At 48.0% G+C, this 24,847-nt stretch overlaps 1 protein-coding gene across 7 annotated transcripts in view; it reads right to left on the reverse strand.

Annotated features, from left to right (window-relative positions):
* The window catches only part of ANKRD6 (ankyrin repeat domain 6), a 161,642-nt gene that overhangs the window by 48,529 nt on the left and 88,266 nt on the right, over positions 1 to 24,847 (reverse strand). For 4 of the 7 annotated variants that reach the window (XR_014780602.1, XM_084789090.1, XM_084789093.1 and 1 more), the window contains one exon: positions 12,037 to 12,281. Coding sequence is in view for 6 of the 7 variants with exons in the window: in XM_084789090.1 (XP_084645216.1) it covers positions 12,037 to 12,156 (120 nt within the window). In the remaining variant the exon portion in view is untranslated. Of the gene's footprint in view, positions 1 to 12,036; positions 12,282 to 15,188; positions 15,316 to 15,841; positions 16,327 to 20,965; positions 21,077 to 24,847 lie in introns of those variants that run through there. The other 3 variants (XM_084789095.1, XM_084789091.1, XM_084789094.1) reach the window with 3 other exon arrangements.

The following is a 24,847-nucleotide window of genomic DNA, read 5'->3' on the forward strand; positions in this document are numbered from 1 at the left end:
GGGAGGGAGGTGTAAGCATTAAAGAACACCCTCTGAACTCTTGGAAACTCCTCAAGCCCAGGTCACACCCCTGACCAGTTAAACCAAGACTCTCCTGAACCACACCTGGGCATTACTCTTTTTTAAGGGTGTCCAAATGATCCCACCCACAGGCAATACAGACAGTCACTGACCCGAAGGAACCGCTGAGGACAATGAACTCCAGTGGGGACATGCTCGTCACTTTGATCGTAACTATCATCATCTGAGCCTTGCTCCTCCTCCTGGATCCCCCTTGTAAGCACTGTGCCTGGATTAGCTCACGTCAGCATCAAAAGGCACTGATGGCTACATCATATACAGGAAGTGAAGGCCTGAGATGGCTAATAAGCTGGCCAGGCTTAGAGGGAAGGCGCCACCCTGAATTGTGAAATTCATTCTCTCTACTCTTAACAGAAATTGTGAAAGGCCTTAAGATGGGTAACAAATTCAAAGAGACAGGGAACAAAAATGGAGGGGCTCTGGGAAGGGAAAGGGGAGCTGGTCTCCAACACAGAGTTTTAGCGTGGGGAGATGGGAAAGTTTTAGAGACAGACTGAGGGGATAGACAAAAAGTGGGTGGACTTCTCAGCCCTGGACTGTGTGCAGGATATGAGTGAGGCGGAAGGCTCCACATTATGTAGAGCTTTACAGTCAATGAGCCAGAGGTGACTTAGGGTCCCATCACAAGCCACAACGTGACTCCGGGTTATCACCAAGCCCTCTGCTGGCAGCGATACACTGTGAAGATCCTGTGGATTCTGGCCAGGATTATACCAATAGGCACATTGGTATACTACTACTAACAGCCTACATATTTGAAAATTCTCCACTTATTTAAAATAATTGAAACATCTCAATGGGTTCATCATTAACATGCCAAATAAAAATCTTAACACTGTACGGCATTACAGCTCACAGAGACCACCATAAGTTGGTTTTCCCCAGTGATTTCTGATGATAACCCACAAACAAGCCTAAGTTTTTTCATTTGAGAGTCTTTCCACTGGCAATGCCTGGAGATATTGCAAAGCAGGTACCTGAGGGCTGGGCAATAAACTAACAGACACGCACTTGCTGGCTGTGCACACCACCATGGGGCTAGTGCCCAGCACCTATCCCCGCCACCCTGAGATGTCTTACTTAGCGTGGCATAAATAAGTCTACACCTTCAATGCCCTGTCTTTTCCTCAGTGACACATACTGCTCCACAGAGCACATGGGACTAGGTATGGCAACAGCTGGTGTAGGCCCCAGCCCACATTCCACATGAGTTGAGGAGGCACCCCAGCTTTCTAGATGTAAACAAAAGGCGAGGGAGGAGGGAGGAGGGGGTGGGATCACCTTGCATTTCTCTCTCAACCCACTCCTCTGCTCTTCTAGCTCCCAGAGGAAAATGCTACAGACCCACCCTGAAGTGCGTCAGAGGGCAGACTAAGCATCCTAGCTTCCAACAGAGTCCAAGGAAGGTGAGATGAGTTCAAACGGAGGCCAAGAAGGAGCCAATAAATAAATAAATAAATAAATAAATAAATAAATAAATAGGAGCCGGTGTTCTCTCACACAGCGCTGTGGATGTCCATCGGCACACTGAACAGTAAAAAGACAAGGCCACTCATGTTCTGGCCCAGCAGTACCACTTGGAGAAATTTACCCCACAAATAGAAGCATACCACATGCTATGACCTCAAAAAAAGTCAGTTAGTGTAGCATAATTTTCAAAAGCAGATTAGCATAATCCACGCAGCCACCGGCATTGGATTAGATACCCTAATTATGGCTTCACTATACATTAGTGAATAAACCACACTTTTTAATCCCAGCACTACAGAGGCAGAGGCAGGCAGATCTCTGTGAGTTCCAGACCAGCCAAGGCTACATAGTGAGAACTTGTCTCTAAAAGACAAAACAAACAAAAAAAATAAAAAAAAAAAAGTAGAAGCCAGGGGTGCTGGAGAGGTGGCTAAGTGGTTAGAGCACCAGCTGCTCTTCCAGAGGACCAGGTTCAATTTTCAGCATCCACATAGCAGGTCACAACTGTCTGTACCTCCAGTTCTGGAGGATCTGGCACCCTCACTCAGACATAGGTGCAGGCAAAACATCAATGCACATAAAAGTAAACATGTTTGTAAAGGGGGCATAGAAGAAGAGGGAATGTATAATATTCTACAATTTGTGTAAAAGGGAAAATGCATACAGTTGCATCTGTTTGCAGATGGCATGGACTGTCTCAGGAGGGGAACTGTAAGAAACAAGTAACACACAGACAGAAGCTCTGGTGAGAGACAGCACAGGACAGAAACAGTCAACCTTTGTGCCCTGGGCATCAGATCATTATATTCAGAGACGGGAAGAACTCATTTTTTGATGTGTAGGAGGAGTGGTACTGGGAACTGAATTTAGGGTTACATGCATGTAATGCTCTCCAAATGAGCGCTCCCCCATTTAAAAAACAGATTACTAAATAACGTATATGAGTACCCCATCTGCATACACATCTGCAAGCCAGCAGCAGGCAGAAGATCCTATTCTAGATGGTGGTCAGCCACCATGTCATTGTGGGGGAACTGAATTGAACTCAGGACTCCTGGCAGAGCAGACAGTGCTCTTAACTGCTGAGCCATCTCTGCAGCCTGCTTTTCCTATGTATTGTGAAATAAGGTCTTTCTAAGGTGCCCAAGCTGGCTTTGAACTTAGTCTGTAGTCCAAGCTGACCCTGAACTTGCCACCTTCCTGCTTCAGCATTCTGAAGAGCTGGGGATTACAGGCCTGCAATGCCAGGTACAGCTTAACACTTCTTTCTTGGGTGCTTTTTGCCAAGCTTGATCACCTGAGTTCAATCCGTGGAAGCCACATGGAGAGAACCAATCCCTCTGATCTCATACATATGTAGCCGGTGCTCACCTCAACCCACACGCATCATACATATATATGTAAATATATACAATAAATAAATGCAAAGGCTTCTCTTTAAATACATTCTGAAGTGTGTAGTTCTAGAAGTGTGCTATACATAGCACACTTTCTCACGAGAAAGATTTCACCTAACCAGCAACCTTGTAACCATGTGTTTTTCCACTCTCCACCCCAAACCCCACCCCTGAGGATCAGAAGCTTCGAGAAAATGACTATAAACCAACAGCCTGGCAAACACCAGTTCTGACCCAAACTTTGCAAATAAGTTCCAACATGAAACACAAAGCCACAAACTGAAAGGGACCCGAGCCCCACCCAGGCCTGCGAGTCAGGGGCAGCGTGCCTTACACACCCTGTGCCCGTTCAATTACTCAGTATTTCTATTACTCTAACACGTAGCTCACATAACCAATTCACATAGAAATAAAGGGTGGGCTCGGAGCCACGGTTTTGGAGATACCAGTCGAAGATTAGAGGAGGCCATTAGACAGTTGGAAAGCTCATCATCACGGCAAAAGAGCCTGACGGAGCAAAACTGCTTGTCTTGTGGCTAGAGAACCAAAGACAGGAAGGAGAGGGGGGAGGGCCCACTGTCCCCTCTGAGCCATGTTACCAGTGACTTAGGACTTTCTAGGAGGCCCCGCTATGAAAGCTAAGTTTTAACCATTGTCCTTAAGAGATCTATAAAACAAAAAGACTAACCTATAAGCCCCACGTGCCCAAAGACAGCGTAAAAAACATTCACTGTCTCAATTGCATATGGGGGGGGGGGGAGAGAAAGAGTGCAAGTATGATGTCAGGATGTATGCTTGCCCTTGCCCCAACCTCCCACCCCACCCCACCCCCTACTTCCGATTGGCTTAAGGTGGGAAGGATGCAGCCTTGTGAGTTTTGCCTTTATAAGCACCAGACTAACGTAGTTCATGGCCGTACTCTAGGAATTCTGGGTATGGATCTAGCCAGAGTCCATCACCTTGTCCAGTATTTAATAAAGCATGCTTCAAATTTGGCTCAAAATTTGTGGTAGTGGTCTTTCACCTGGTGGGACTAACACCAGGTCTTCGCAGTGCCAAAACCAGAGACCACAGCTTTATAGCTTCGGTTTCTGGGGGACTCTTATCCAAATGGTAGCAAAGCCCTTCGTTCTCAGAGGTGTCCCTGTTTCGGGTGAAAAACAACATGCCTCCCATCTACAGCCACTCGTCCCTTGCAAAGTACTACCAGACTTTCATCACACCCTATGCCTCTCAGAGCCCTGACCCTAAGCATCCTGCGTCACTCTTCTCTTGCCCTTTCTCATCCAGTCGTCTCTACTCTGACCTCTCTCTGTCACGCTAAAGTCCCGTGTGCCCCTGGGCCTTTGCAGATGTGAAAGACCGCAATGATGCCATCCTGGGGTAGGTGGAGCCCTTAATACTTAAGTGAAGGTAATTGTCCTGGAAACACAAATCCCAAAGAGAAACCCTCATGAAGACAGGGGAGAGGATTGGGTGTCACCCCTGCAAGCCAAGGAATGCCAACTACCAGCAGCAGGAAGCAGCAGCAATTCACCCCCAGGTTTGGGCAGCACAGCCTGAAACAGCTTGAGCTCTCACTCTGGCCTCCAAAATTTTTTTTTAAATTTTTATTAATTTATTCATATTACATCTCAATCCCATCCCTTGTATCCTCCCATTCCTCCCTCCTTCCTACTTCCCCCTTACTCCCCTCCCCTATGACTGTGACTGAGGGGGATCTCCTCCCCCTGTATATGCTCATAGGGTATCAAGTCTCTTCTTGGTAGCCTGCTATCCTTCCTCTGAGTGCCACCAGGTCTCCCTATCCAGGGGATGTGGTCAAATATGGGGCACCAGAGTTCGTGTGAAAGTCAGACCCCACTCTCCACTCAACTGTGAAGAACATCCTGGACTCATATTTGTCACCATGCACAAAACTCAAGTCCAAGTGGATCAAAGACCTCAACATAAAATCAGAGACACTAAATCAGTTAGAAGAAAAAGTGGGGAAGAGCCTGGAACACATTGGCACAGGAGACAACTTCCTGAACAGAACACCAACAGCCCAGGCCTTAAGGTCAACAATTAATAAATGGGACCTCATGAGGCTGAGAAGCTTCTGTAAGGCAGGAGACACTGTCAACAGAACAAAGTGACAGCCTACAGACTGGGAAAAGATCTTCACCAACCCTACATCTGGCCTCCAAAATTTTAAGGCAGGAATCTCCCTTGTCCGGGTGCACCTGTCTGTGGGAGCCCGTTGGAATGGCGAGGGCTCTCTCTCTGCAGGCCCACTAAATTAGTGTGGCTCTTTAGTGGGATCGCTATCATTTTAACAGAGAGCCTTTTTGCTCTAGGGATTTGCTCAGTAGCGATCGCCTATGGCTAGAAGAGACATCCAAGTATGCCCACCGCAGCACACCGTGCAGGACAAACTGCTCGAATGGTTCCAGTCTAACCACATAATGGCAGCTCCAGAGCCATTTCACCAAACAATCAGATGCACACACACAAAGCTCTTAAACAGCCCAGAAAGGGTTACTATGCTGTATATGGGCCCGTTTGCATTTTTAAGTGATATAGACCTGCTTTTAAGTGCATACATATTTTTGGAAACACACAAATATATTTCCTGGTCTTGGGAGCATGACTCGAGGACTGGAAGATTATACAGGGAAGGATGATTGGAAAGGGAAAGGAGGTGGCAAGCTAACCACTTATGATATGCCGGGCATCGCTCTCAGGGCTTCTGTGGACTCCTCTTCCTCCTCCGTCAGCCCCTTCCCTCACCACGCTCTATGCACTGTGGCTACAGGCAGCAGAGATACAGCTATAATGTGCTGTTATGGTGCACAGGCAGGGGTGAGAGTAAGCAGCTGCCAGGGGTCACATGGCTATAACTAGGAGCAAGGACCGAAGCTCGGGTAGCTACCTCAGAGCTGGCATCTAGTCTCTGTGACTTGATTTCGTGTCACCTGCAGATGCCCTCAACACAAGCAGGCAACCTCCAGACCCCTCTGAGGACCTCTTGTCAGGCAGCCCTCCTGAGCGTTGCCCCTCCCCCTCAGGCCTGCCACGTGGGGCACTCTGGGACAACTCTGTGTGCAGCGCACAGCCTCCTGGATTCTGGCTTTTCTTTGCCTGACATTCATGATGAAGCTCCAATGACCTTGAATCTGATCTTTTATTTTTCTTTCTTAGTTGAAAATAGATTTTTCCCCTCATACAATATATTCTGATCTCAGTTTCTCCTCCCCCACTCCTCCCACTTCCTCCCCACCACCCAACCCTTGATTTTCTCTCTTTAGAAAACAGGCAAAGAACAGAATAGGACAAAACAAACAGAAAAAGGCAAAACAAAACAAAACAAAAATCACAAGAAGCACGTGTACATGCAGAGACATGTGAGAACATAGAAAGCTCATTAAAAAAACACAAAATTGGGGCTGGAGAGATGGCTCAGAGGTTAAGGACACAGACTGCTCCTCCAGAGGTCCTGAGTTCAATTCCCAGCAACCACATGGTGGCTCCCAACCATCTATAGTGTGATCTGATGCTCTCTTCTGGCCTGCATGTGTACAAGCAGACAGAGCACTGTATTCATAATAAATAAATCTTAAAAACAACAACAACAACAAAACCCCACAAAATTGGAAACCATAATAAAAGCAAGAGACCAGTAAGGTTTAAAAAAAAAAAAAAGCCCAAGTTTCATGAGAAAAAATCCCTCCAAAAATATCATCGAGGTTTTTTTTTTCAGTTGGCCATCTACTGCTGGGAATGGGACCTGCCCTTAAGTGTGGTTTGTGTGCCCAGTTAGACGTCATTAGAGAAAACGAATTTTTCTTTTCTGTGGTTGTCAGTTGGAGCTGGGTTAGAGATGGCAGGTAGCATTCAAGGTCCCCTCAGCACCGAGACCCACTTGTCTTATCCGTGCACTGTTTCCTTGGTGTCCCCATCCCTTCTGGCTCTTACAACCCTTCTGCCTCCCCTTCCACAACCAGAGTCTGTCCCCTACCCCGCCAAGCCCTCCCTGGGGGTGGGATTTAATGGAGACATCCCCTTTAGCGCTGAACATTCCAAGGTCTCTTGTTCTCTGCACCTTGTCAGTTGTGGAGCCCCTGTCTTCTTGCCACCTTCTTGAGAGCCGGGGCTACGGTGTGCACCATCCACTCAGCTGGGTTCTGTGTCTTGCTCACTCAGCCCCTGTTCTACTATTCGGGGCCAATGACTCGCACTAAATGGAGACTTGATAAATGTTAATTTTGTGAATGAAGTTATATTTTCTTCCTAATTGAAATTTCACCAAATAACTGCATCTGGATACTTTTAGAGGAAGTGAAAAGCACATTCCAAGAGGAGCTTCTTAACAACTCCAAAGAAAGCGGGTCCACCCTACAGTCCCTCGTAGCTTTTAACACTGAGCCCATGGTCCACACTCAGCATCAGCAGCGAAACACAGGGTTTATCCTGGCAACAAAATACCTGCAGATGTTAAGCAACTGAAATTAAGCCTCAGGTGAATATACTGTCCTTGTGTGCTAAGTGCCACTGACAGCACACAGATAACCCTGCAGAATATTCAATCACTTATGAGAAACCAAGGCTCTCTCAGAAGAAAACCCCACCCCTCTGTGTTCAAAGAAACATCTCCTGTAGCATTAGTACAGGCAACCGGAAAGACATCAAGAAGTTCAGGAGGGAAGGTGCGTGGCCTGCCCATTGAAGATGGATGCACAGAAGTGGCCAAGAGGGCGGCTGTGAGCTCGAGGCTAATCAGATCCACGCTGTGAGTTACTTTCAGGCCAGCCAGAGCTACATGGTGAGACCTTGTCTCAACAGAGAGAAAAAGAGTTCCATGTGCTGCCAGGGTAGGGGTGGAGGTAGGGTTGGAGGTAAGGGGTGGGGGGCATGGGATGGCACTATGTTTAATGAGAATATAGCTTCCATTTGGAAAGGAGAGAAGGGTCTGGAAGTGAATGGTGTCAACAGGTGGCTACAGTGTGACCGGCTATGGGGCCCCTGAAACAACCGGTTAAGATGTGGATCTGTTCTTTTGCCACAGTAAGTATTGAGAGTATAATTCATTTGACTTAACTTTAAAAATTAAACTGGCCAACCAATTAATGGCTGTGGAACCAACAGCTGGGGGTGGGGGAGCGGTGTGTGAAAGCTGTTTCTTAAAGAGAAACTTCAACAGTTTCAAAAATTCCTTGTGCTTTTTTGTTTGTTCGTTTGTTTTTGTTTTTTGTTTTTTCTTTTGGTTTTGTTTTGGTGTTTTGAGACAGGGTTTCTCTGCAAAGTCCTGGCTGTCCTGGAATTTGCTCTGCAGACCAGGCTAGACTCAAACTCACAGAAATTCTCCTGCCTCTGCCTCCCAAATGCTGGGTTTAAAGGCGTGTGCCACCACGCCGTAAGCGTGCATACACTTTTACTTTGCTAAAGATATGTAAAAAATGATCCCTGGTTTACGGTGGTTTGACTTATGACTCTTCAACACTGATACAAAAGTAATGCATATTCACCAGAAATCATTTTGAATTTTGACTTTTACCCCCAAGGCTGGAACTACGCAGCCTCTTGGGACGATGGGCAAGCAACAACAGCAAGCCACAGCTCGCAGTCAGCCACACGATCAGAAAGGTAGCAGAGAGTACCCACGTGTGCTACTGAGCCGAGAGGTTCAGGGTGAGATGTGAGACATGCATTTCACCCTTCAATGTTCTCAAATTATGATGGGCTTATGGGGACAGGACTCCATTCATTGTAAGTCAAAGATCATCTGTATTTAAAAGTAAACGATGACCAGGCAAGTACCTGCAATCCCACTGCTTGGAAAGCTGGGGGCAAGAGGGCTGCACGTGTTCAAGGCCAGCCTAAGCCATAGCATGAGACAACATCTCTACAAACAACAGGACATAGTAAGCACTGCGGAAGAAGCAAGAAAGGCGACCCCCAAACAGTCTAGGGGCAATGTGAAATTATAGACCAATGTGAAATTATAAACCCACTTTGAAAACAGGCATGGCATTTTCTTCCAGATCTATTACGTGACTCAGCAAATCTCCCCGATACTCACCCAACACAAATGCGAACTCCGCCCACACCAAAGTGTCTATATAGATGCTCGTGGCTTTGGCAGCCGTTTTCATAACAGCCCCAAACTAGAAGCAACCGGAAATGCCCATCAGGTGACTAAAGGACACTATAGGACTCTCCTTTACTCAGCATCTCACTCCCTATGATAACCACTGTCAGGGGCCAACCACAGTCTGAAATGGTAAATGGAAAATTCAAGAAATAAAGAAGCCCGAAGCCTGAAATTACATACTGCTCTGGGCCACACAACGAAAACTCGCGCTGCCCCCCACTCCATCCCACCAGCGGCATGAATCACCCCTCCATCCAGTGTCCCTCACTCATCAGACGGACTGCGTGGTGTCACGGGCCGCGCACTGAAGGTATCCTTTTTTAGCTCGATGGTCCCGATGCACAGCGTTGATGCCGACAGCTTTATCCTAGTGTACTGCTATATTACACATAGCATGTATGCGTTCTGCTTTATTAACTGCAGCCATTCCCTAACTGTGCCTAACTTACGTACGAAACTCTATCATAAGTCTCTGTATATAGGAAACAACAGAGTATGTTTGGGGCTTGGCAGTATCAGGCATCCGCCGGGGGCTCTGTAATACAGTTGAGGGGGACTACTATGTATTACTGTGTACACTTACTATCGATTACTGTTCAGCCCTAAAAAGGAATGAAGTACTCATTCGCTGCAACGTGAACGACTCCTCTTGATAACTCTACACTACATGAAAAGAAATCAGGACAGAAGACCATGCGCCATATGTCTAGCTAGGGCTCCTACGGCTGCGACAAAACACTATGACCAAAGAGCGGGTCGAGGAGGAAAGGGTTTATTCGGCTCACACTTCCACATCGCTGTTTATTACCAATGGAAGTCAGGTCAGGGACTCAGACAGGGCGGGAACCCAGAGTTAGGAGCTGATGCAGAGGCTGTAGAGGGGTGCTGCTTACTACCTTGCTCCCCCGGCTCACCCAGCCTGCTTTCTTATACAAGTCAGGATCGCCGGCTCAGGGATGGCGACACCCATAAGGGTCTGCGGCCTCCCTCCTCAATCACTACTTGAGAAAAAGGCTTTGCCTACAGCCCGTCTCATGGAGGCATTTTCTCAATGAAGGCTCCCTCCTCTGATGACTCTAGCTTGTGTCAAGTTGGCATCAAACTAGCCAGGTCACCTATAATTCCATCGCTGTGTAATATCTAAAAAGGGAAACTCATAACTGAAAAGGAGGTTCATAGTCGTGGAGAGCTGGGGTGGGATTAGGGGGGTATATAGTCTCTGACTGGATGGTGGAAGTTTTCTAACATTAGACTGTGGCTGTCTTGGCCTGCTCAGGCTGCCAGAACAGAAATTTGTTTCACAAAAGGAAGTCCAAGATTAGGGCACAAACACGGATGGGTCCTGGTGAATTATTCCTCCAGCTCCCCGAGGACAACTTCTCACTGTGGGCTCAAAGGGCAGGAACTCAAATCCATGTGAGTGACTGAGGCGGACAGCTGACCAACATCTGGCCCAGAGAGTTAGAGAGAGACTTAAGACTCCCTGGTGTACAGACACTAATTTCACCGTAAGGGACTCATCTAATTTAATCACTCCTCAAATTCTGTCAACATTTTAATGAGAGGGGCAGTACAGTCCTCCTAGTGGCAATGGCTACACGATGATGTAAGTGTTCTGGAAATTTCTGGGTTAGATTAATTTAGGGGCATATAAAATATACCTCAATAAAGCTGTGGATAGAAAAAGGAATGAATGAGGTCTATTTTAAAAATAAAATGACAGCCTTTGTGGCAAATGCTTTGACTAAGTAATTGTTACTATAACAACCCTGAAGGGTTGATGTGATTCTTGTGTCACAGATAGGGAAACCGAGGCTCAGAGAAGCCAAGCCAGTCACAGTTTGATTGGTGGCACCGTCTGGGAGGAGGGAGGAAGGATCCTTATGCTAGTTAGGTTCAGGCTATACTCGCAGATCTCTGGGGCTCTACAGGCAACCGACAAGATTTTCCCTCTCCAGGCCAGCATGCAATACAGAGACTGAACATGAGTGACTGAGATGGACAGCTGACCAACATCTGGCCCAGAGAGTCAGAGAGAGTAACAGATGATGCCGGGTGAAAAATAGGAAAACATGGACCCCTATCTCCAGCTGCACAGCTCTCCCTGCAGTAGAAGGCAGGAGAACTTCGGACCAGGACGCCGAGGATGTAAGGTGCATTTCCACCTGGGCGGAAACATCTTCAGTCTCCTCATCTCCACAGTGAGGATGAGGAAAGCATACTCTCCAGGAGCTTCAAGGTGCTCACAGCTGCTGGATCTTCTGTCAGCATTTCTTCAACTATGTCTGACTTACTTTGCTTATTTCTGAGACTCTCTATGCACCCCAGGCTGTCTTCGAACTTATGGTCCTCTTCCTCCCCAATGCGGGCACAACCACACCTGGCCAGGGTCGACCTTTTTTGAGGTTTTGCTGTAAAACTGCCTTTAACCAAGGGTTCCCTGATCTGCATCCTATTGTCTGTTGATGAGGAATGAGCTTAGAAAGCCCACATGAAAGCAGAGCCACAGCAGTTAACGACAGTCATCTGGTCCAAGCTGTCAGATGGGATAATCAGACTACAACGGGGGCTTCCTGACCAAAGGCTGATCAACATGATCACCATTCCCCAACCCCCATCCGCTCACTGTTCAGCGAGCCTCTGTATAGCAACTTCTTCAAAGAGATGTCTTGTCCACTGGCTACAAAAGGGGGTGGGCAAAAGTCGTAAGTGATTTTAAAGACTTGTCAAATGCAAATTACAATTACAATGAAAACACTTTCAACGTTTCTCGTTTCTTCCCAAGCCTCCACCCCTTTACCAAAAACCAGTTCTTTAAAAAAAACAAAAACAAAAACAAAAAAAACAACAACAACAACAACAAAAAAAACAAACCTATGAACCAAACAACAGTTCTGCAGGCAACAAGAGGTAAGCCATTCCCAGAGAATAGCTATGGCATTTTTTCCTTGTTACCTTGGTAACTGCTACCTTGGCGCCCTTGTTGATGAGCTGAACCACATTCTCCGCTTGGCCTTTGTACGCAGCTATGAGCAGGCGTTCCGAAAGCGCAGCGACCGCATCTTGCTGGCTCATGAATTAGGAGAGAAAGGGGTCTCAGGGAAGCAGAAGATCAGTTTCCTCTGCTCCACGTGCAGCCTCTGGCCAGGGCTGAGGACCATGGGGGATAAATGCTTTTGTCACTTCTCCATCTTCAGGTCCTAGAGAGTCACAAAACAAAGTGGCCATCAGTGGCACTCAGCACACAACGACAGGCAGACCACACCTCTGCTGGCCGGGGTGGGGTGCGGGGTGGGGGTGGGTGTTCTTCTGGGTGCCCAGCACAGGGGAGGGAAGCTGCCTAAAGCACACTTGCACAGTGTTTCCAAGTAGAAGGCAGCAGAGTGTGCCACAGAACTGGCGCGCTGCACTTCTACCCTGGGGGTAAAGAGATCTGATATAACACAGGGTTGGAGGGCGGGGAGGTGGGGAGAATGACGCAATTATATTTTAATTAATAATTGTTTTAAACTTTAAAAGGGGGTGTCGTATAATTCCCTATACAGCCCCTGGTCATCATATACATAACATGTACTGTATGTACATGATCAACCTTGGTCCTGTGGGCCAGGTTCCTGTGAATCCTGCCACCATGGCCAGCATGTACCTTGGTAGGGAGTCTCTTTGAGGGGACACCCCACCCACCTCACCCCCTAGCAAGCATGATTTCCTTCATCCTTTACTTTCTGAAAATAATGCAGTCTGTCTCCTGAGCTCTGGAGAACTGAACACAGACCCAGGGCTGACTCTAGTCCCAAACCCATGAAACATTTCCACCGTGTGAAGAAAATGATGCCTCAGCCAGCACAGCCAGTGCTAGAGCCACCGGTTTAGGAGCAGCAGCTCCCCCGCCCTGCCCGCCCATCAGCATCCCCTACCACAGCACTTAGGACACAGCCTTATTCTGCAGTGGTTTGAACGTAGTAGCAACAGTCAACTTGAGCTCCTCCCTGCACGAAAGGACCAAGATGACTATAATTCTAGATTGCACCCGAGTAGGCTTGGGAATATCCTTAGAACAAGCTAAGCCAGGGGTACTGATTTCAGCTCTGAGGCAGGAGGGGGGAAGGAGGAGTCTGAATTTAAAACATGTTTCTAGTAGCCAGGGAGGTGGCTCAGGCATAGAGACTTGCTGCAAAGTCTGAAGATCTGAGCTCGGTCTCTGAGTTCTACATGGGTACCATATTGTGTGTGTGCACAGAGAGAGAGAGAGAAGGGAGGGGATCACTCCTCAACCCAACATTGGATCATGTTGTGGTGTTCAAGAACATATGAGCATCTTTCACAGTTACTTCGAGAAACTCAATGATCATTTCAACCTCAGGTCACGGTGGCCAAGGACCCTGGGAGGCTGTGGTAGAGTCTCATATATAGAACTGACGCCGACCACCTCTACTCCCACAGCAGTAGGGAGTGGAAGTGGCATTTCATTATAAGAAATCTAGCCAGATGCAAAACACTGTAATTTTAGAAAGATAATTCTTACCAGCCCCCAATCTCTTTATTATCACATTTCATATTGTTCCCCATCTGTTGCCCCAAATACGGGTAAAAGATAATAAGAAAAGAGAGAAAGGAACTGGCAAGCCCAACCTGCTCTCGCTCACCAGGTCATCGGAAGCACGGTGCCCCAGCCCTGAGAGGAGCATTTCCCTTCCTGCGCTGGGCACAGAGCCCAGGGCCTTCCACACGCCAGGTAAGTGTGCTACCACAGAGGTACAGTACACTCCCAGCCCAGTGAAAGAACAGGGTTAAGACTCAAAGCAGTGAGAGAAACAGCTATACGTGCCTTTGGAAAGGCTCAAAGCCACGCAGACTGCATTTGGACATGGATGGACACAGGGACACAGACACACACACTGTCATTTGAAGGAGGCTGTCTTTATCAACCGTGGGCTGGGTTCCAATCACACACATCACACTGATTTGTTGTTCCTTCAGCTCAAATACTGCACAATCACTCTGTGCCAAATGCAGGAAAACACCCGGCTCTAGCCACCATGTCCCGAAAGGTCTCCCCGCCCTCCCGCCCGCAGGCCCTTCCTCTCTGCAAGCCCTCCCCTCTCTCTACCCATTTGCTGTCTCCGTGAGCTTGGCTTTATCTCCACTCTTGCAGAATCTTTCTTGCAAAGGGCATCTGAGTCAAAGATGGCCTACTTCATACCAATTTTATCCTCATCGCTAAATTCTTCCCAGTCTACTCCAAAGCCTGCCTGAAAGGAGCCTCTTAGCTGCACTTCCACTGTCACTAGCCCCAGCCCCCTTAGCAACACAAGCGAGGGCCAACCAGCTTCTGGGAAATCGACTGCCACTCCCATCCCAGCCGCCTCACGCAACAGATGCAGCCTCTCAGATAATGAGACTAGAGCCAGAAGTTCTTATGGGTACAGCTGCAGGCTGAGAGAACTTCACTTAGATAAATACCAGATAAACAGCCCTTCCTATACCCAGCCACTACTGTTTTGAGCATAAAAACACCTCATTGGTGAGAAAATGTTCATCAAGGAGCAATGCCGTTTTATCTTTTGTTTTTCTGTTGCAGCTGCATAAACACCCTCGTTACTTCCCCCATGACACGACATCACACACACACACACACACACACACACACACACACACACACGACACAGTGGTCCTTTACAACAACAGATCTTGGCTACGCCCCATCGCCCCCAGCATGCTTGCACAGAAGACTGCCTGCAGGATAAAGCAGCGGTAACACCACCCCAGGTTACCAGGTCCTCTCTGCAGCCAACACCATCCCCTCCTCGCTCTTGGCCATCTCAAAGTCACTCTCAAATTCAGCGCAGGGACCATCTCGCTGTTAGGACCTACACCAGCAGATGCTTCTCACAAAGGGTGGGTGCGGCGGATCACAGATGGCCAGTCTCCTTGCTCCCCGTTTCCCCCCTCACGACCTCACTCGAGAGTGACAGGATACTCTGCTCCCTGTCTGGGAACCAGCAAACTAGGCCAGATGGAGGCAAGCAGGGATGGGGAGGGATGGAGAACCCCGAGAGAGGGGAAGGAAATGTAAGGGTGCAACGAGTTAAGACTTCACTGCTAACCTGTTGGGTGCCCTGGCTGTCACAGCTTCGGCCTCTTATTAAATCTGACTGAAGCTTCCTCTTCCAATTGCTAGCCATCATTCAAGACAGCCTTGCTGCAACCAGTCTGCCTCACACCTGTCAATCACGTCCCCTGTCACAGTGGTCCTTTTCACAGTGCTCTGAAAGGAGGGAAAAGCTTAAAGGCAAACTTGCTGCCTGGCCTATAGGCAGGAAGAAAACCGACACAGTAAGTCCAGAGAGCGCAAGGCAAGCAGGTGGGGGTGCGTTCCTAAGACCCACTGCCTGCCTGCCTCCCGCCCAGTCCTGCCCTTTCTGCATTCACTGCTCCCCAGTTTGCAATCTCTTTTGTCTCTTGCTACAGGGGTCAGAGAACTCCACAGATGTTTCACCTGTTAAGCAATAGTTGTTTTTCTGTTTTGCTTTGGACAGCAAAGGGTCTATGAGGGTTGAGTTCCCTGCCTTAATTCAAATTTGCAACCAACTCTCCTGGTGCCGGTCAATATCTAAAAGCTGCCACATTTAGTGTCCTCCCAAGGAAAGTCCTAGGCAGGCATTGTGCAGAGCCACGGAGCTTTAGGCCACCAGAACCCTGCTTAGAGAGCACACGTAGTTGGAATAACTAGCTTTACCCTGGCAGAGAGATTACTCACGCGGGGAGCTGTCCTCTGTGTTCTTTCTGGAAACGCAGTCAGTCCTTTCCCGGCAAGATCATAAGCTTCCTTCCTGAGGCGGCTACTGCTGGTGGCCCTCCCATTTACCTACAGCGACTGTAAGCTTCCTCCTTAGCTTCCTCTGCAGACGCTAGCAGCATCACCAGACCTACTGAGGCTCCAGAGGCGGCTCTGTTCTGAGTGTTGGAGATTCAGATTTTGTGAGCTTGCTCTCTCTCTCTCTCTCACAAGCAGAGGACCTGTAACACTGCCCGACGACGAAGAGAGCCAGCAGGGGCAACGCACAGCCGAGCTAAGTGCTCCAGAAGAAAGCTCCGGTGGTGGAGGGGCAAAGTTTGCAGCTCCGGTGTGAAGGGGGGCACGCAGAAAGGGATGAGGGGACAATAACAATGACGACGATGAACAGCTGGGGAAATGCTGGCACCCTGCACAGCAACCCAGACACAAGCTGCTTGAGCAGAGTTCCATCCAAGGACTACGGCGTCAGCAGCACAGACAGGGTCTGGCCAAGTGGCCACTGAGATGTCTGTAAATCCAATCTGCTCATAAACTCCCCCACAGTGTGTGCAAGGGAGTGGGGTGGAGGAAGTGGAGAGCTGAGCCCCCCTCTGAAGCAGAAACAGGTGCAGCTGCTCCTCCAGGCGACACAGGTGCGTGCTTCCCTGCCCACTTCCTCGAGCGACAGCAACTTCCTACCAGACATATACGGCTTTCATTTTTTACTTGAGTCAGGACACCACGTTTTCCATGTGAGGACAGGATTAGCGGTTCTAAAAGTGGGAGAATAACTTGGCCACAAACCCTCTGACCACCACCCTGTCTGACACCTCATCCCTGAGGACAGCAGTTCCTGTGGCCATGGAACTAGCATCCCGCTTCTGTCTTTTGGCACAAAAAGGTCAGACTGTGGACTCTGGCCTGTGCACTGCACAAATGTGGAAATATACCAGGGATATAACTGACACACATATGTGGTCATATTTACAGACATATGTATGTATATATATGGTCAATATAATGTATATTTCATACTAGTTCATCTGAAACAGTCACTAACCTTCTACTGCAACTGCCCTGGGGCGAAGTGAGATTAGAGCAGATGAACATAACTTAATCCCTACACTGAAGAAACTCTTACCTCGCCACCATAACCCACAAAGAAGACCCAAAAGACCGGGTGCCAGAAATAAGGCACAAGCCAGATACAACCATTTTTAAAGTCCATTGTCTCAAAGATCCACGCGAGTTCTTCCTCCTGCTAACACCCACGCCCACAGCAAAGGCCATTAAGTACCGAGACAGAGCAGAGAATCTCATACCACCGTTGCAGAACAAGAGGGGGCAATGATTTCTCAGGCCGTTTCAAGGACAGGCAAATCCCACAGCTACTGGGTCCTGCAAACCACCTTGGCAGGGGACACGAAGGAGCTCTTGCTATAGAAGTTGGGTGACAAGTGTGTATTGTGCAGGAAGCTTGTGTCACACGGGTCGCTCCACTTTTAAAGAGCTTCTTACAGTTGCTGCAAGGCCTGTGGATTCTATAAGAACAGAGGACGTGCCACCTAGGCAATCTGTCCTTTCCAGCGAGTCACGGCTCCAACGATTGGAGACAACAGGAGTAAGGGAGAGACCTGGAGGCACTCAGGAAGGATAGCAGGTTACCAAGAAGAGACTTGATACCCTATGAGCATATAAAGAGGGAGGAGGTCCCCCTCAATCACAGTCATAGGGGAGGGGAGTAAGGGGAAAATGGGAAGGAGGGAGGAATGGGAGGATACAAGGGATGGGATAACCATTGAGATGTAATAAGAATAAATTAATAAAATAAAATTTAAACATTAAAAAAAAAAGCCGTGATTCTTCCCTCTCCTTCCTGGCACCTGAAGAGTTACTGAGCTGGAGGCTGCCCTTGGTGATACCCATTGTGGGTCATGAAAGCACTGGTCTACCCCACAGCCACTGAGAACTGCCACCCTTCTGGGTAAGTCCAGGGATGTGCCTAAACCAACAAAACCTCACCCAAGCGCATCCTCATGTGTGTAATTACACCTGCCTCCTTTAAATCTTTTATTAAATTTTTTTTGCTTTTTATTTACTTTGTGATGTTCTTAAGTATTTATTTATTGAATGCGACAGCAAAAAGAACAGCAGAAACTGGGAGAGAAATCACTCCACTGTAGTGGCTAAGGGAAAGGAGCCCAGTGGTTTGCCTGCCTCTGCCTCCCAAGTGCCCGGGATTAAAAGTGTGTGCCACCATGCCCTGGCTCAGGAGGGGGCCATTTTTCACATCAAGGAAACTGCACTGTGTGGTAGAGGAAAGTTTGCAGCCAGGAGTAGAGTGAGGCGCTCAGTCTCCTTGGAGCATGGGCACTCCTCACTCACAGTGGCATGCGCATGGCTCTCATGCCAGCCCATGGTTTCCAATAGGGCTCACCCCCTTTACACGCTCCCTTTCTGTCACAGAGCTCAGTGGAAAACTTGAGCAGCGCGCCATCCTTGCACCTGCCATTAAGGTATACAGCATAAGCCCACTGGTCCCAAGAACCCTTGCTCTTCAGTGTCTGCACAGCTTCGCCTTTCCCATAATGCCACAGAGCTGGAAGCAGGTGGTGCTGCCACCTTTTCAGATCGGTTACTTTACACCAGCAATAACCATTTAAGGTCCCTCTCTTATATATTTTTGTGGTTTGATAGCTAATTTCTTTTTAGTGGCGAATAAATACACTATTGTATGGACTACCACAGTTTGCTTCTCCATCCATCCACTGAAGGTGGCGTTTTGGTGGCACCCCAAAGTGTGACCAATCATACCACTTAGCAAGGCTGGGTTCTGTGAGAAGCTATTGTCTGGTCCTCCCGGTGCTTTTACAACGATCTAAGCCCAAGCTCAGTGATATCATTGCAGCTCTCACCTCATACAATTCCTCCATCCCCTTACGCACCACTGCCACCACCCTTCCCTCATCAACCTTCCTCCCCCGCTTAGTGTCTGTGACCTGTTCTGTTCTCTACTACCTCAGAGCTTTCTCCTCTTCCTCCTCCTCCTCCTCCTCCTCCTCCTCCTCCTCTTCCTGCTCAACTCTGCTGCCACACCCTCTTCTGCTGCCTAGAAACAGATCCCTCCAAGTCTACATCTTTAGCCTCTCTCACTTTTCCCGAAGCTCTATATTTAAACACCCGGCCACCCAACAGGCATTTTGCTTGGATGTTGCTTCTCAACATCCTTCCTTCAAAACCGCTTCCTTTTCCTGTGTCCCCACCTTGATACGGGGCTCCCGTTTTCATCTGTCAGCCTGTCACCCTTATCTGAAATATCTCTCATTTTTCTCTTCTCCCCTCCCCAGACCCTGCAGCAAGTCACCGGATGCTCTGATTTGAATGAGTTAAGGAATGGAAGTGAAGACTAAAGCTTTGAAGTCAGACTGCTGGGGCTTCAATTCCAGCTCTACCATTTACTTCGGGCAGCCTTCCACATGCCTGTCCGCTTGTGCATGCTAGCAGCTCCTACCTCGCGGGCTGGAGGGACAGGCACACTGGAGTATGGCCGGCAGCTGTGCTCAGGGAGGTAAGCACAGTTACCGGTTTACTCTCAAATGGTCCACGTTCTGTTTTTTTCAGGCCGCACTGCCTGGATACAGTACTCGCTGAAAGCTGGTCCTGAATTGGACACTGAGAATGTTTCCAGAAGGCCCATCTGTGATGACCTGGACGTAGACGTAGAAAGCATGCTGAATAAGGTAAAGCAGGTTTCAGCTTGAATATGGAAATCTGCCTCCACAAATGAGTCTGTACCAAGGGAGAAATAGAAGCCAGACCAAAATCATATTCAGTATTCCCACAGTGGGTGTACTTTGGCTTAAAGTGTATCTTCAATTAAAGAAAATTGTACTCCAGTAAACACAACCTGGACACAGTGACGGACATATTAAACTTGACTCCTAGGAAGACTAAGTCATTGAGTTAACGGAGTCACGTTCTCTGCTCCTTCACTGGGTCTGCGATCAGTGAGCCCCTAACAGACATGTTTCCCTATCAGGTCTGTCACTGTTCGCAGAAGGAGGTGATGAGAAAGGACTTCCATCTGCTTCCAGATGGCAAAGATAGGGAACAGAAGGAACTGTGTCGCTCTACAGGGTGTGTGTGTGTGTGTGTGTGTGTGTGTGTGTGTGTGTGTGTGTGTGTGTGTGTGTGTGTGTGTGTGTGGCGTTTGCGCCAATTTGGCTAGGTTGTCTGACAAGCAAGTCCCAAGCATCCTCCTGTCTCTATGCCACCCCAGCTGAGGCAACAGGTCTGCTGCCACACTCGGTGTTTATGTGGCTGCTGAGGACCCAAATTCAGGACTACATGCTTGCACAGCGGGCACTGAGCCATCTCCCCAGCTCCTGGTGCCAACTGTGTCTTTATCTATGGACTTCTCTATCCCTGTTTCTTGTCAAAGAATGTTTTATGTGACAGTACTCACAAAATGGCTAGAGGCTCTGCTAATTACAGGGCTGAACTTACACATTAAATTATTTGCCACGCTGGTCTCCTCTCTGGTCCTGCCCACTCCTTCCTCCACTGGAGCCTCTTTTCACAGTACACACAAGGTCATGTTTCTTTCTCCTTAGCTTGTGACCACCCCCCCCCCCGGCCCCTGGTACACATCCCTCCAAAGTCCACGGATACACAAGTCTATTATGGTCTGTTCCCAGCCACTTATGACAGCTCTCCCCACATTCTGTTCCCCGGCTTGGCTAAAGGGGTGTTTGAGTATCTGAGAGCCCCTGTGCTATTTCTGTCTCTTCCCCTCTGTATAGCACCCCGCACTCTCCTTCTCCTTCATATCCGACTCACAGGTGGCCTCCTCCTCTCGGAAGACTCCGCCAGTCCTCCTCTGTTCTCTGGGTTTCCATGGCCCAATTCATACTAGGTAGAAATTCCAGCTCTGTCATTTATTTCGGATCAATCAATTCCTTCCTTCCTTCACTTTTCTTTACCCCCTTTCACCCCCCTCACACACACATAGGATCTCATATAGCCCAGACTACCACCCATGTCCTGGGGTACAGGTGTGCACCCACACTGGGGGATGTGCGTCTTAAGCCTCACCGAAGTACTTACCAAACTAGACTGCGGTGACGTCATTATGGCCAGCCTCTTACGACTTTTCGGTTCAAAAGCCCTCTCCATTTGCCTCTCCCTTGACAAACACTGCCCTGGTCAGAGAAGGTTCTGGAGTATAAGGCACAGAATTAGAGGAGGGTGAGAAGGCTGACTTATGAAGGATTGGTCTTGCAGAGGTCCCAGGTTCAATTCCCAGCACCCACACAGTGGTTTACAAGTATCCGTAACTCCAGTCTCAGCGGAGCCAATGCCCTCAGGCACTGAGCACACAAGATGCACAGACATACATGCAGGCAAAACACTCACAAAAATAAGATAATAAAAATTTTTAATGATTTTTTAAAGATTTATTTTATTTATTAAGTAGATAGTGTTTTACCTACATGTACACCTGCAGGCTAGAATGGGGTATCAGATAACATTACAGATGGTTGTGAGCCACCATGTGGTTGCTAGGAACTGAACTCAGGACCTTTAGAAGAGCAGCCAGTGCTCTTAACCTCTGAGCCATCTCTCCAGCCCACTTTTTAATGATTTAAGGAAATTAATGATCAGTGATACAACTCAGTGGTAAAACACTTGCTAGCACAATGATAATAGTAGTTAATTTATTATAATTATATTTATTATTTATAATAGTTGCACCATAGTTATAATAACAATAATATACTAATAACATACTACATAAGTAACGATGGTTATTATTGTTATTATCATTATTAATTACTATATTATTGGGGTTTAGATCTTGTCTCCTTGATTATTTCCCTAAAACATAGGAGCCTAGGAGGCTGAAATTCCTTAGCCTTCCTCCCGTGCACAATCTCCCTCCTTTCAGCCTCCGAGCTTTTCATTCCTCTCTGTGATGTCATCACAAGTGCATAGCCTAGCGCCTACTGCAGGAACAAGACACGCTCAGAACAAGTGCTCACTGTGTTTACCCAGGAAACCTACAGCCTCTCAGACAGCAAGTCTCTTCTCTTATTTTCCATATGTTCAAATAATAATGTTGTAGTGACCCCTGCAGAAACTATGCCCATATTTTGTTTTGTTTTATTTACTCATGTGTTGATGAACATCTAGATTAGTCTGTTTCCTTACCATCATGGATACAACAGCAATAAACATGGATGTTCACGTGCCTCTATGGTAGAACATGAGTCCTTTGACCATAGGCACAGGGGCGATATATCAGGAAAAATGGAAATGGGTGGATTTGGAAAGTATAATATTAAGCGAGGTCACCCAATCTTAGAAAGGCAAAAACCACATTCTATCCCTCATATATAGGCAATGCTAGCCTATAATATACACATGTGTATGTATGTATGTATGTATGTATGTATGTATATACATACATATATGTGCAAACAAACATTAAATATACATGAAGTCTAAACCTCAAGAAAGGAGATGGAGGAGGCTGGAGAGATGGCTCAGTGGTTAAAAGCACTGGCTGCTCTTTCAAAGGACCTAGGTTCAATCCCCAGCTCCCACATGGCAGCTCACAACTGTCTGTAACTCCAGTTCCGAGGAGTCTGACAGCTACATACCAATGCACATAAAATTAAAAAATCTAAAATAAAAATATAAAAAAGAAAGAAAGGAGATGGAGAAAACACAATGTTCGATAATGAGCAAGGATAGCGATGGGCAAAAAGGCATGCCTGGTGCCAGACACCGCTTTGACAGAAAGGGGACTTGGGGCCGGGAAGGAAGAACAGTTGTGGGGTGGGGTGGGGGGTGGGGGGGGGTGGGGGGTGGGACCTCTCTTTGCACAGAGCTTAGGAGGAGATTGAATACAGGAGACTTCTAAAAAGAAACCCAGGCCTAGAGAGTCAGAGGCAACCATTTCAGGGAAAACACAATATGCTCAGAAAAGCAGAAGCCACCATGTGGCTGGGAGAGGCTGCGTGGTAGCCCTGAGGCTCCTGGGCTTCCTGGCTTGTGACACTCTTAGGTCCTGAGGGGACCTCTGTCCCCTGAAGACTCAGTAGAATAAGCACTGCAGAAACCGTGTTAAAGTAGCATTGTTTCCGTGGGGTGTGGCCCTGTGCTGATGCTGCCCATCTCTTGCAAAGGCAGATACTGCCCATCTCCTACAAAGGCAGATGTCAAGACCTAAACTGCGGAGACTCTATCCAGATCGCATTAGCAGAGGACTGACTGCATTGATCCAGCTTCTCGTTTCTCTGCCGAGGATAGCTGAGGCAGAACAGGAACAGCAGGAGCAAAGTGCACCCACAAACTGTTCTTCAAATCTGGGCAGGTTACATAACTGACCTCCTTGGGCCTTAGTGTCCTTGTATAGTAAACAGGGTTAGCGACGGTAGCTCCTGACTGTAGGGCAGCAGGCATGCCCCCCACAGTAGGTAATAGCAAACACCTCAGAGAAGCTACCCCATGAATATGAGGGGCGCACATCTGAACATGAAGTCAACAGGAAGCTAACGTCTCCAATTAACTTCCACATCTTTTCCAATATTTGCTCCTGCCTGCATCCTTTGTCCTATCGAGCACAGTTAACAAGTCCACAGAGCTGCCCAGGGATGCGCTGGCACTCCGGACTTCTCAACTGGTGCTCGGCTTCAGCACAGAGCGTTGCTGCTGCGATCAGGTGTCCTGGCAGAGATGGGGTGATGACACATACAGCTGGCCATCAGGGAGGCTCTGTGGTTCTTTCCCAACATCACGTCATCACACACTGATGATCGACAAGTGTGGGCACGGAACATGTTCAGGGAGATGTTCCGGTGGGAGGTAGGCGGCTGACCTCAGGAAGGGAAGGCCAAGATAGAGGGCTTCCCAGAATTCCCTGCCCTGGAGTCAGCTCAGGCTCACATTCAGCATCTTCCTAGCCAAGGTTACTCATGGGTATCTCCTAGTTAAGGCTCTCTTCTAAATTACATGTTGCCCAGGCTTTAAGTTCCAGATGAGATGAACCATGGGCAGTAATAAAACACAACAAATACCAAATTTTCACATCAGTCACCATGAGTTATTGAAAATTAAAATTCTGCCACATCAGGCTGGAGGGAAGAGCCAGCAGTTGAGAGCACTGGTTGCTCTTCCAGACGTCCTGAATTCACTTCGCAGCACCCACACGGCAGCTTACAACCATCTAAAAGCTGTAGTCTCATGGGATCTAATTCCCTCTTCTGGCTTGCAGACAAACAAAACACTCCTATACATAAAGTACATACATAATTATTTTTAAAGGAATTTAATCCACACCCAGAAAGACATGCATGGTCTATGCTCATAAGTGGATATTAGCCCAACATAGATGTCCTCTGAGAGACTCCACTGGGGGGGAGGGGAGCGGGGGGGGGGGGATTGAGACAGATGCTGGGATTCACTGCTGGACTCCAGGTGAACCGCTGAGAGTGGTATGGAAGGATAGGGGGATGGAAGGACCCAGAGGGTTCAGGAACCCCACAAAGAGACCATCAAGGCTGGTGGATCTGGACCCATGGGGGCCTGTACAAACTGTAGCACCAACCAAGGACAATGCATGCAGTAAACCTAGACCACCTATTCAGACCTAGCCAATGAACAGCTCATTGTCCATGGTTGTGGGGAGAGTGGGGACTGCCTCTGACATGAACTCTGGTGTCCCGATTTGAGATCTGATCACTTCCCCTTGGTGGGGAGGCCCAGTGGCACTCAGAGGAAGGAGAAGCAGGCTATCCAGATGAGACCTGATAGGCTGTGGTAATATGGTGGGGGAGGAGGTCCCCTTCTGTCACAGACGTAGAGGAGGGGAAAAGGGCAGAAAAGGGAGGGAGGGTGGGAATGGGAAGATACAAGCAAGGGTATAACATTTAGGATGTAATCTGAATAAATTATAATAATTTTTTTAAAAAGAAAAGGAACTTA

The sequence above is a fragment of the Acomys minous genome, assembly GCF_964271855.1.
Source record: "Acomys minous genome assembly, chromosome: 1".
Taxonomy (NCBI): Eukaryota; Metazoa; Chordata; class Mammalia; order Rodentia; family Muridae; genus Acomys; species Acomys minous.